Below are 12,591 nucleotides of genomic sequence, written 5' to 3'. Positions count from 1 at the left end.
TTCATTCTTTGTAGGAGACATTTTTTTTCCCAGTGGAAATAATAATGTGCTCTATACAAAGAGGTTTAAATAAGTTTTTTTTTTTTTTTCTCACATTAGTGAGCTGGCAATTGCTGGTCATGATCTGCAGTCCACAAAATCAGTGTCACATATATACTGCTTGGGAGGCTCCCCTGGAAACCTGAATAATCCTACTCCCAGCTCATGAACATTTTAAAGAACACCACCCATTATTTTTTCAGGAAATGAATGGAATGTAACTTTTCACAAGTACAAAATTACTTCATTTTCTAAATATAAGGGACATCCCACTATAAAAATAACAACCCTCCCTTCCCTCCCCCAACCCTACATCTCTTTCTAATTATAAAATGGTACAACCATTTCAGATTACTAATGTGAAAGCAGGAAGTAAATATATTATTATGTACATGTACAAAACACATGAGTATTTCACACCATTTACATTCATATGAAAGAAGTCTGTTTATTGATCTTCCTTTGCAATCTGACAAGAAAAAAGTTGAGATAACGTTACGAAACAATTAGGCCCTTGCCTTATAACTCTGCACAAACATTCCAGCCAGAGGCATGGCATCTTCTTTGCAAACAGAGCAACCAATACTCTTTCAACATTCTGCAGAAGAAAGGGGCTGCTGACAGATCTTCCATGGGATCCTCCTCCAACTTTTCAGAGTTTGTGACATTCCTTCCTCTTTTGACAAATGTGGACCAAATTCTCAACTACTGAGGAAACTGTACAATGAAAGGCAAATCACTACTAGTTGTTGAGGAAATGGTGACCCTAGTCAAATTAGCTGGCTGAAAGAATAAAGGCGAGAATTCCAGCAGAGGGCACCCTGCCCCTTTGCAATAACATCCCACTTAACACTAAGTACCATAGACGCCAACACAAACAGACTGAAAAGTCCTTTTGTTAATAGTCCTTCTTCCATTGCTCCACTATCTATTACTACAGGCAATAGTTTGGTATTTTCTTCAAAAGAGCAGGATATGCTGTAATTAATGAGCTCTTATACATGAAAATTCTTTGGCTATTTAAAATCTTCACATTCTCAAAGAGAACAATATTCTGAGTTCAATAAAGCGCTCGACTTGTCTGAAACTTTTGAGGGAAAAGGGGACTAAGCACTAGACTTTCAAGATGGTGCAGTACTAAGGCCATGATACATGTTTTTAGATTTCTGGATTTAGTAAGGTCAATCACAAGCCTGCAAGAGAAAACCCCATTTCACAGTTTCATTCGACCAAGCAAACCACCTTCACTTTTATTTATGAGCACATTGGGAGAAAATTAGACTCATCACTGGAAGAAACATGTATCCATTTGGATGGTGATCGGTCTTTGGTTTATACAGTACACATGGTTCCCACATGTTTCCTGCTTCTCCAAGTCCTTCACTTCAGTAGGGATGACAAGACCACAGACATTCTGTCAAGCAATGACTTTAGGTAACTCAGGTTGAGCTACCTTCTCCACAGATTTTTCTCCCTCACTCTGTTCAGACCAGCAGAACCTCTGAAGAGATGTATATTCTTGCCTTATCATTATCCTCAGCAAATATTTATCAGGTGGCCAGAGAGAGAATAGCTCGGTAGTAAGTACGAATGTTAACAGTAGCACAAGGACGAGAAGGACTTTGATCACAGAGGTTCCTGAAGAAGCCACTTGATCATGAAGCATGCAAGGCAAGCGGGCTTGATAATTAAGGGTCTACACCCAGGATCTGGAATCACTGCTTGAGTTGTGGGATGATTAATTTAGTGCCATCGAAAGGCTCAAAGGGGAGAACATGGCTACTGATCTATGGGTCTTTATAAATTATTGTTCCTATTACAAAGGGCCTGAAGTTGTGAGATGGGGAGGGGAGCAGGGAAAAGGAAGAGGTAAGTGATGAGAAACTCACAACTGCTTCTCAGAATTAATTTATTTTTCAGGTAATCCCAACCTTCTTTGCAATCAGGAGTGTTTAACTCATGAGTGTTAAACTCCTTAAGACGTACACATTCCCCCAAACAGGTCATCTCTAAAGCTAGGGGATGCTCGTGGATTCGGGAAGAGCATCCATGTTCATACCCTGCCATCCTCTTTTCTGACTTCCTGCGGTAAGTATCCCCACCACCTTTTAATTGCCATCATCAAATGTACTTTTCAGTCCCGGCCATGCAAATAGCACAGAGGAGGGACTTCTGTGACTGCAGGGCGCTCACTGCACAAGAATCTGTGCGTCTTTCACTTTAGGGGAATGGTGTTGTGTTTTTTTTTGCCTCTTTTTCAGTCTTAAGGAAGAAGTGGCCTCTCAGATCACTTACAAAGAGCAAACTCTCGTGCCAAGAAGCTAAGAAGCAGGAGTGGACATCGGATACGGTACAGCCCACATGTTTTTCCAAGAAATCCTAACCCTGTGGTGGGGAGGGCCTGTGGTGAACTAAGAAGGCCACAAATGCTAGAGGTGGAAGATAAGAGATTAGACAGCATTCTGGAATTGTTACCTTGCCATTATTTACCTCAGAGACTTTTCTGGCAAGGAACCCTTAAAAAAAAAAAAGACAATAGCTAGAGGTGATTTGTGATAAAATTAGTGATATGAGAAGTGAAAATGAGGCAAACCCCATTACAGAGGAAGTTAATTTGCCTTTATAGTCAACTGGTTTTCCTCATCAGAAGCGAAAAGATAGATGCTACCACACATTAAAAATTGCCAACAGGAAAAATGGTAATCACAATAGTGACAACCCTATAGATCCAGAGCCGCTAAGGTGTTTTTTTTTTTGTCCTGAAAGATGGGAAAAGGATGTGTGTGTGGGTGTGTGTACAAAGAAAGAGACAGACAGAGAGATCCAGAGATAGAGAGAGACACACCCAGACAAAAAAGGGCAAGAAATCTCAGCGGGAGTCTATTAAAAGAACGCTACCAGAAATGGACTCAGGGGCTCTATCTAGTATCACCGGGGGGGGGGGGGGGCTGGGTCCTCCCTTCCTCTGAGGCTGTGACTCCATCTCAGGTTTTCTGAAAGGGTTTTGATTGAATGAGGTTTCTTTGTTTTTGGTCAAGCTGATGCATTCTGGACAACTAAATGCCATTTATTTTTTATGCTCTGCAAGAATTTTCATCTAAGCGTGATGAACATGATGGGAGTAACAAAATCCCGAGATAGGCTATCTGTCATCATTTTTGGTTCTGAAAGGATGGCAGCTTCAGGGGTATCAGAGCAGTAACTGCACTAACCACTGGGTACCACGGTTTGATATGACCAAATCCAGACCCAGGAACATCCAGGATGTTTCCATCAGAATGAGGAAAATGCTCGAAAGAAAACAAAACAGACAAACAAACAAAACCTCTTTGGACAAAGAGTTGACGCCATGGTCATGATCATTACTAAGTGATGTCAGAAAAGGTAGGTGCCTTTGCTACTTCTAACTTTCTACCTTCTCCAAACTCTCCACCACTCCTTGCCTAGATGATGGAGTTGACATTTTAGGGGTGACCAAACCCTAGAGACGAAATCAATATTCCTATGCTCTATTCATGATCAGGGCTCAGTTCTTCCCAAAGGGACTGGCCACACAGGACGTAGCAATTCCTAGGCGGGACTCTAAATTTTTCTGAGGGAATGGAGATACTCCTTTTCTTGCCCACAGCCTTGGGGTCTAAGGGGAATGCTTACTTCCAAGTTGAGATCTGGCTTCTGAGTTGCAGGTGGTCATAATTCACCAACTTGGCACCAGACGGTCACAAGCCCCAAAGACTTCATCTCTATTGAGAAGGCTACACAAAGTCTTGTATTTGGAGTCAATATGTACCTTCCCATTTTTTCCTCCCAAATCCAGGCATTTTAGCTATAGTGGTGGGACTATGGGGCCCTGGGACCAGGAAAAGACCTTCTGCCAATCAGGAAGAAGGCAGACCAGGTGTTGAGGTAAAGTTGGATGACTAGAGTCTGGATTTCTCTTTGGATCCTGAGTGCCACACATCAGTCGAAGGGTGGAAGTGAAGGATAAAAGTTTGTCTCAGCACCAAATCAACATGCTTTGTGTGACTTTTTAAAAAAACAACTGGTCAAGGAAGCAACAGAAAATGGTCATGGACGTCAGTGGTGTGGTTAGAAAGATGCAGCAAAAATTTCAAAGAGGATGGTCCGCATATTTACTCATTATAAAACAAATGGATCTCTGGGCCTGGGTGGAGTCCAGTTCTTTTTGGAGGTAATTAGGTTTTAACCTTTTTACTCTGTGAGGGTCAGGGAAGCTTGTGAGAATGTTGGAGAAGCTCTAGCCCTGCGCTGTCCAAGGTGGCCACGAGCCACGGGATGCGGCTGACAGCTGGAGAAATGGCCAGTCTGAACGGAGAGGTGTGTGAGTGTAAGGCATACACTGCCCTTAGAAGATTTAGTACGGAAAAAGAACGTCAAGTATTTCATGAATACTTTTTACACTAATTATGTGTCGAAACAATAATATTGGCTTAAAAAGGATATTATTAAAATTACTTTTACCTGTTTCCTTTTGCTTTTTTAAAATGTGGCCAGTAGAAAATGGAAAATTACATGTGGGACGTGTACTATATTTCTGTTGAACGGTGCTGGTCTAGACACTAAAGAAAAATACACATCAAGTCTGCATACACCTCTAGAAGGTTCCCACACCCTTTGATACTCTTTGAGCTACCGGGGCCCCAGGTCAGAGTTTCTTCTTCTTTGGGGAGGAGGTGAAGGAGGCTGTGGAGGAAGGATTGTTTCCTTTTTTTTTTTTTTTGAACAGGTCCCATGCCAGTTAACCTTTTTTTTTGTTGTTGTTTGTTTAAAACTACCAAAGCCATAAGAAAATTCTTCAGAAACAAACCTTCGGTAAAGGAGAAACTTCTAGGCTCAGCGAGTTTGCAGCAGAATCTCCTTGGGGTCAGGTCCACAGGCCTCAGATTGGCGGGCTGGGCCCCTCATCCCCTATGCAGCATCTTATAGGGGCTGCTGGGTCACAGAGCACATAAGCAACCAATTCCTGATCTACCTGGTCGCTGGCAGGAAGAGAGTACACCCATCAATCCAAAAGGCATTTTCTCTCTGGGCATGGAATACAATTTATATTTCCTTTGCTGTTGAATTGTCCTTCTAATTCCCCTTGACTTAATACCAAAATTTGTTTTGGGCAAAGCCGACTGAAGGAGAGGTTGGTGGTGCAGGCCTTCGCTGACCAGGAAAAAGAAATACCTGGAGACGAAGAATCCCACACTGAGAATGAGGATTTGAAAGTATCCAGAGACTGCAAACTCTGTGACTAAGTGTGGTTTTTGTTTTTATTTTTTTTTTGGCTGCGTTGGGTCTTTGTTGCTGAGCCCGGGCTTTTCTCTAGTTGCGGTGAGCAGGGGCTACTCTTCGTTGTGGTGCACGGGCTTCTCACTGCGGTGGCTTCTCTTGCTGCGGAGCATGGGCTCTAGGTGCGCGGGCTTCAGTAGTTGTGGCACACGGGCTTCGGTAGTTGTGGCTCGCGGGCTCTAGAGCACAGGCTCAGTAGTTGTGGTGCACGGGCTTAGTTGCTCCGCGGCATGTGGGATCTTCCTGGACCAGGGCTCGAACCTGTGTCCCCTGCATTGGCAGGTGGATTCTTAACCACTGAGCCACCAGGGAAGCCCTAAGTGTGGTTTTTAAAACAAGGCAAAACAAAACAACTCCTACTTGCGCTTAAAATTCAGTCATTTAGATAGTCTCAGTCACGCAAGAGTGCCAAATCTCAAAAGCTGTTATACGTTACATGTCAAGTAACTGTGCCTCCCAAGGTAGAAAGTCTGCTATACGTCATAGCTCTCTGTCAAAAATGGATCCCCGGCAAAATGCTCATCAGCGGTCCTAAGACCAGAAAGAGGCTTGGGCATCATCTCGTTAATCTCATTCACTTACAGATGGAGAAGCCGAGGTCCAGCAAGCACGCTGCTCATCCACGCCTCCTGACTCCTGATTTGGCACTGCCTTCATGTCTCCCTGCCTGGAGACCCTGGATTTCATTACTGCAAGTGTTGGACTCCTAGAGAGATGTGACATTTGTGAAGGTGGTGATCATTTTCCTTGCCGTGCTGCCTACTTAGAAAGCGTCAAATAGGAAATGGTTCAAGGTGGTGAAAAAAGAGCAGCCAGGGGTCTCCCTTGACACATACACTGTGTTCCAGCAGGCAGCAAGCTCTTACAGCAGGACGAAACTCTGTTTTTGCATGAGTATGCGTGTAGCGAGACAGAAGGGCCTCATCACATACAAAAATAACTCAGCGAGAGAAGTGTTCTCTCCCAGGTAAACCACGCAGCAGCCTGGCCTTTCGCAGATGTCGAGGTGATCCATCTAATGGTCCAGAGAAGCTATTCACACTGCCTTAGTCATCCCTGCACCTGGGTAGTCTCAGTGTATTACAAAATGGCCCACCGAAAAAAATAGCACACTTCTGTCAAAAAAAGAATAAAAACAAACAGTTTAAAAACACCGGTGGGTTTTTAGAATCTACTTTGATACCTCGTTTCCTTTCCCTCCTTGTCTCTCTCAGTCAGGAGAAACTTGACATCAACAATTCCCATGCTGTACTTTTTAGATCAAATCGTTTATCAAATCACACCTCCCCCCTGACTTGGTATCTAGATGCACTCAGGGGAGCCCTGGGAAGCAATTGCTTAAGGATTTACCTAAATCCTCCCTCGAGGTCTGGCGAGGTTGAACAGAAGCATATTGGAATTAAGGTAAGACCTAGATGCTACTGCAGCCCTCACTTGTGTTGGATCCAAAGATGACTGGATCTTTTCTAAAGCTTCCATCTCCTGCAGAACCCATTTATGGAGGTAACAAAAGACTGCTGTAGCCTTGGGGAAACAGACATTTTGCTTTCAGGAAGAGTATATGGTATCTCGTTTGAAAACTAGGCTTGCAGTCCCAGGGATGGACAAGCCCTACAGCCACAGAGAATGGCGCTAATGCCCTAGTGGGAACTTGTGAGTTCAGAATTTCAGCCAAAGACTGTTAAGAATCAGACGGATTGAAGTGCCTCCCTAGAGTTTCCTTCTAAAGTCACGTGGGTCCTTAACAGAGCCTGGCAAGTGGAAGCCAGTGTGCGTAGCTGAAAAAAATGAGCAGTGGCTTCAGCAGATTCAGAGCTTGGTGTTGGGGTCTCTGGCAGCTGGCATTTCCAAGATCCACTTAAAAGAATTTAGATTCTAAACGAAAGGTGGCCTTAGACTGTTTCAAGGTGCTGAGGCACTTCCTAAAGCCATGCACACTTCATGCTGAGAGGTCAAGGCCATTAATCTCAGAGATGGAATACAAACTGGTCATAGCAGGAACTGATGCTTCTAAACAGAACTCTGTACAAAAGCTGGAGTGAATCAAAGGAAAAACAAAAGAGTGAACATAAACTACACATAGTCCTTAAAAAGAAAGCGCCAAAGAAATCAACAACATTCCCCAAATAGGAAAACAAGAAACTGAAATGAAACTAAGAAGCCCTAAAAGTGTCTTTTCAGTCTGTTTGAGGAACTTCGGAAGTGTGTGCCTACAAGGACATGGGAGAGAAAATCAGCTTTCAACTTCAAAGGTGCCAAGGCCATGAGCTGTTGTAGAGACGGAGAAACTGCATCCTGATGAACATGACTTTGGATATTGCTTTTCGGTACCATTCTTGTGTGGAGTGCCCTGGAGTCGCCAAGGTGTTCTGGAGGTGCATGTGCCTGGTCCAGTCTTGGGGCACTCCTCCCTTCCTTCCCCTTGATTCCTATGATCCCTTTTTTCTATATTCGTCATTTCAAGATTTCACGTCTTCGCAGTCTTGGTCGGTGGAAAGTTCTACATCAGACAGTCCAACCTCCATTGCCATGATCAGCGAGATGTCAGAATCACTGCTTATAGCTGGCTCCTGCTCACCTGATGGGGGGAAACAAAGTTCACAGTGAACACTGAGCTATGTCTTCAGATGATGATTATTTCAATACAATTGCCTTTAATAACATTTCATTGAAGCCCAAGAGAAGGTATTAGGCTACTTCATAAAAAAAAAGAAAAAAAGTCTAGTTAGAGACTTTTCTTACACTACATCCCCAAATAAATTCTAAATGGGTCAAGAAGTTAAATGTAAACAAAAGAAACTAATGAAGCCAGAGGAAAATATATCTTATAAGTATATATCTAAGTAGGAAGAAAATATATCTAACATCTCTAAGTAAGGCAAGAAGTGCTACATGGAAAAGCAATTGAGCAATTCACAGCTGAAAAGACTGATAAATGTGTATAAAATTCTAAAACTATTAAAAACATGAAAAATAAGATCAAAGGTATATGTCACACTGGGCATATCTGCAAAAATTTCACAGAGGATTGTATTCATTTTTTTGTTTTTTTTTAAAATTTAATTAATTTATTTATACAGGAGGTTCTTATTAGTTATCCATTTTATACATATTAGTGTATATATGTCAATCCCAATATCCCAATTCATCACACCACCATTCTCCCCCATGCCACTTTCCCCCCTTGGTGTCCATACATTTGTTCTCTACATCTGTGTCTCAGTTTCTGCCCTGCAAACCAGTTCATCTGTACCATTTTTCTAGCTCCATATATATGCGTTAATATACGATATTTGTTTTTCTCTTTCTGACTTACTTCACTCTGCATGATAGTCTCTAGATCCGTCCATGTCTCTACAAATGACCCAATTTCGTTCCTTTTTATGGCTGAGTAATATTCCACTATATATATGTACCACATCTTCTTTATCCATTCGTCTGTCGATGGGCATTTAGGTTGCTTCCATGTCCCGGCTATTGTAAATAGTGCTGCAGTGAACATTGGGGCTCATGTGTCTTTTTGAATTATGGTTTTCTCAGGGTATATGACCAGTAGTGGTATTGCTGGGTCATATGGTAATTCTATTTTTAGTTTTTTAAGGAACCTCCATACTGTTCTCCATAGTGGCTGTATCAATTTACATTCCCACCAACAGTGCAAGAGGGTTCCCTTTTCTCCACACCCTTTCCAGCATTTTTTTGTTTGTAGATTTTCAGATGATGCCCATTCTAACTGGTATGAGGTGATACCTCACTGTAGTTTTGATTTGCATTCCTCTAATAATTAGTGATGTTGAGTAGCTTTTCATGTGCCTCTTGGCCATCTGTATGTCTTCTTTGGAGAAATGTCTGTTTAGGTCTTCTGCCCATTTTTGGATTGGGTTCTTTGTTTTTTTAATATTGAGCTGCATGAGCTGTTTATATATTTTGGAGATTAATCCTTTGTCCGTTGATTCATTTGCAAATATTTTCTCCCATTTTGAGGGTTGTCTTTTTGTCTTGTTTATGGTTTCCTTTGCTGTGCAAAAGCTTTGAAGTTTCATTAGGTCCCATTTGTTTATTTTTGTTTTTATTTCCATTTCTCTAGGAGGTGGGTCAAAAAAGATCTCACTGTGATTTATGTCAAAGAGTGTTCTTCCTAAGTTTTCCTCTAAGAGTTTTATAGTGTCCGGTCTTACATTTAGGTCTCTAATCCATTTTGAGTTCATTTTTGTGTATGGTGTTAGGGAGTGTTCTAATTTCATTCTTTTACATGTAGCTGTCCAGTTTCACCAGCACCACTTATTGAAGAGACTGTCTTTTCTCCATTGTATATCCTTGCCCCCTTTGTCATAGGTGAGTTGACCATTGGTGTGTGGGTTTATCTCTGGGCTTTCTATCTTGTTCCATTTATCTATATTCCTGTTTTTGTGCCAGTACCATATTGTCTTGATTACTGTAGCTTTGTAATATAGTCTGAAGTCAGGGAGTCTGATTCCTCCAGCTCCTTTTTTTTCCCTCAAGACTGCTTTGGCTATTCGGGGTCTTTTGTGTTTCCATACAAATTTTAAGATTTTTTGTTCTAGTTCCATAAAAAATGCCTTTGGTAATTTGATAGGGATTGCATTGAATCTGTAGATTGCTTTGGGTAGTGTAGTCTTTTTCATAATATTGATTCTTCCAATTCAAGAACATGGTATATCTCTCCATCTGTTGATATCATCTTTAATTTCTTTCATCAGTGTCATAGTTTTCTGCATACAGGTCTTTTGTCTCCCTCAGTAGGTTTATTGCTAGGTATTTTATTCTTTTTGTTGCAGTGGTAAATGGGAGTGTCTCCTTAATTTCTCTTTCAGATTTTTCATCATTCGTGTATAGGAATGCAAGAGATTTCTGTGCATTAATTTTGTATCCTGCAACTTGACCAAATTCATTGATTAGCTCTAGTAGTTTTCTGGTGGCATCTTTAGGATTCTCTATGTATAGTATCATGTCATCTGCAAACAGTGACAGCTTTACTTCTTCTTTTCCAATTTGTATTCCTTTTGTTTCTTTTTCTTCTCTGATTGCTGTGGCTAGGACTTCCAAAACTATGTTGAATAATAGTGATGAGAGTGGATATCCTTGTCTTGTTCCTGATCTTAGAGGAAATGCTTTCAGTTTTTCACCATTGAGAATGATGTTGGCTGTGGGTTTGTCATATATGGCCATTATTATGCTGAGGTAGGCTCCCTCTATGCCCACTTTCTGGAGTGGTTTTATCATAAATGGGTGTTTAATTTTGTCAAAAGCTTTCTCTCCATCTATTGAGATGATCATATGGTTTTTCTTCTTCAATTTGTTAATATGGTGTATCACATTGATTGATTTGCATATATTGAAGAATCCTTGCATCCCTGGGATAAATCCCACTTGATCATGGTGTATGATCCTTTCAATGTGTTGCTGGATTCTGTTTGCTACTATTTTGTTGAGGAGTTTTGCATCTATATTCATCAGGGATATTGGTCTGTAATTTTCTTTTTTTGTAGTATCTTTGTCTGGTTTTGGTATCAGGGTGAAGGTGGCCTTATAGAATGAGTTTGGGAGTGTTCCTTCCTCTGCAATTTTTTGGAAGAGTTTGAGAAGGACGGGTGTTAGCTCTTCTCTAAATGTTTGATAGAATTCACCTGTGAAGCCATCTGGTCCTGGACTTTTGTTTGCTGGAAGATTTTTAATCACAGTTTCAATTTCATTACTTGTGATTGGTCTGTTCCTACTTTCTATTTCTTCTTGGTTCAGTCTTGGAAGGTTATACCTTTCTAAGAGTTTGTCCATTTCTTCCAGGTTGTCCATTTTATTGGCATAGAGTTGCTTGTAGTAGTCTCTTAGGATGCTTTGTATTTCTGTGGAGTCTGTTGTAACTTCTCCTTTTCATTTCTAATTTTAATGATTTGAATCCTCTCCCTCTTTTTCTTGATGAGTCTGGCTAATGGTTTATCAATTTTGTTTATCTTCTCAAAGAACCAGCTTTTATTTTTATTGATCTTTGCTATTGTTTTCTTTGTTTCTGTTTCATTTATTTCTGCTCTGATCTTTATGATTTCTTTCCTTCTACTGACTTTGGGTTTTGTTTGTTCTTCTTTCTCTAGTTCTTTTAGGTGTAAGGTTAGATTGTTTGAGATGTTTGTTGTTTCTTGAAGTAGGACTGTATTGCTATAAACTTCCCTCTTAGAACTGCTTCTGCTGCTTCCCATAGGTTTTGGATCATTATGTTTTCATTGTCATTTGTCTCTAGGTATTTTTTGATTTCCTCTTTGATTTCTTCAGTGATCTGTTGGTTATTTAGTAAAGTATTGCTTAGCCTCCATGTGTTTGTGTTTTTTATGTTTTTTTTCCCTGTAATTGATTTCTAATCTCATAGCATTGTGGTCAGAAAAGATGCTTGATATGATTTCAATTTTTTAAAATTTACCGAGGCTTGATGTGTGACCCAAGATGTGATGTATCCTGGAGAATGTTCCATGAGCACTTGAGAAGAAAGTGCAATCTGCTGTTTTTGGATGGAATGTCTTATAAATATCAATTAAATGTCTCTGCTCTATTGTGTCATTTAAAGCTTGTGTTTCCTTATTAATTTTCTGTTTGGATGATCTGTCCATTGGTGTAAATGAAGTGTTAAAATCCCCCACTATTATTGTGTTACTGTCAATTTCCTATTTTATAGCTGTTAGCAGTTGACTTATGTATTGAAGTACTCCTATGTTGGGTGCATATGTATTTAAATCGTTATATCTTCTTGGATTGATCCCTTGATCGTTATGTAGTGTCCTTCCTTGTCTCTTGTAACATTCTTTATTTTAAAGTTTATTTTATCTGATATAAGTATTGCTACTCCAGCTTCCTTCTGATTTCCATTTGCATAGAATATCTTTTTCCATCCCCTCATTTTCAGTCTGTATGTGTCCCTAGGTCTGAAGTGGATCTCTTGTAGACAGCATATATATGGGTCTTGTTTTTGTATCATCCATTCAGCAAGCCTGTGTCTTTTGGTTGGAGCATTTAATCCATTCATGTTTAAGGTAATTATTGATATGTATGTTCCTATGACCATTTTCTTACTTGTTTTGGGTTTGTTTTTGTAGGTCTTTCCTTTTCTTGTGTTTCCCACTTAGATTAGTTCCTTTAGCATTTGTTGTAGAGCTGATTTGGTGGTGCTTAATTCTCTTAGGTTTTGCTTGTCTGTAAAGCTTTTGATTTCTCTATTGAATCTGAATGAGATCCTTGCTGGGTAGA

The 12,591-nt window shown here is 40.5% G+C and overlaps 1 protein-coding gene across 1 annotated transcript in view; it reads right to left on the bottom strand.

Moving 5' to 3' along the window:
* Positions 1-423: 423 nt before the first annotated feature.
* The window catches only part of RNF150 (ring finger protein 150), a 250,688-nt gene continuing 238,520 nt past the window's right edge, over positions 424-12,591 (bottom strand). The window contains exon 7 of the mRNA XM_082644955.1: positions 424-7,915. Coding sequence (XP_082501081.1) covers positions 7,797-7,915 — 119 coding nt within the window. The 3' untranslated portion in view covers positions 424-7,796. The remainder of the gene's footprint in view (positions 7,916-12,591) is intronic.

The sequence above is a fragment of the Mesoplodon mirus genome, assembly GCF_964341445.2.
Source record: "Mesoplodon mirus genome assembly, chromosome: 2".
In the NCBI taxonomy this organism is placed as follows: Eukaryota; Metazoa; Chordata; class Mammalia; order Artiodactyla; family Ziphiidae; genus Mesoplodon; species Mesoplodon mirus.
Note: the sequence above shows the minus strand (reverse complement) of the source record. Positions and strands in the feature narration are given on the sequence as shown.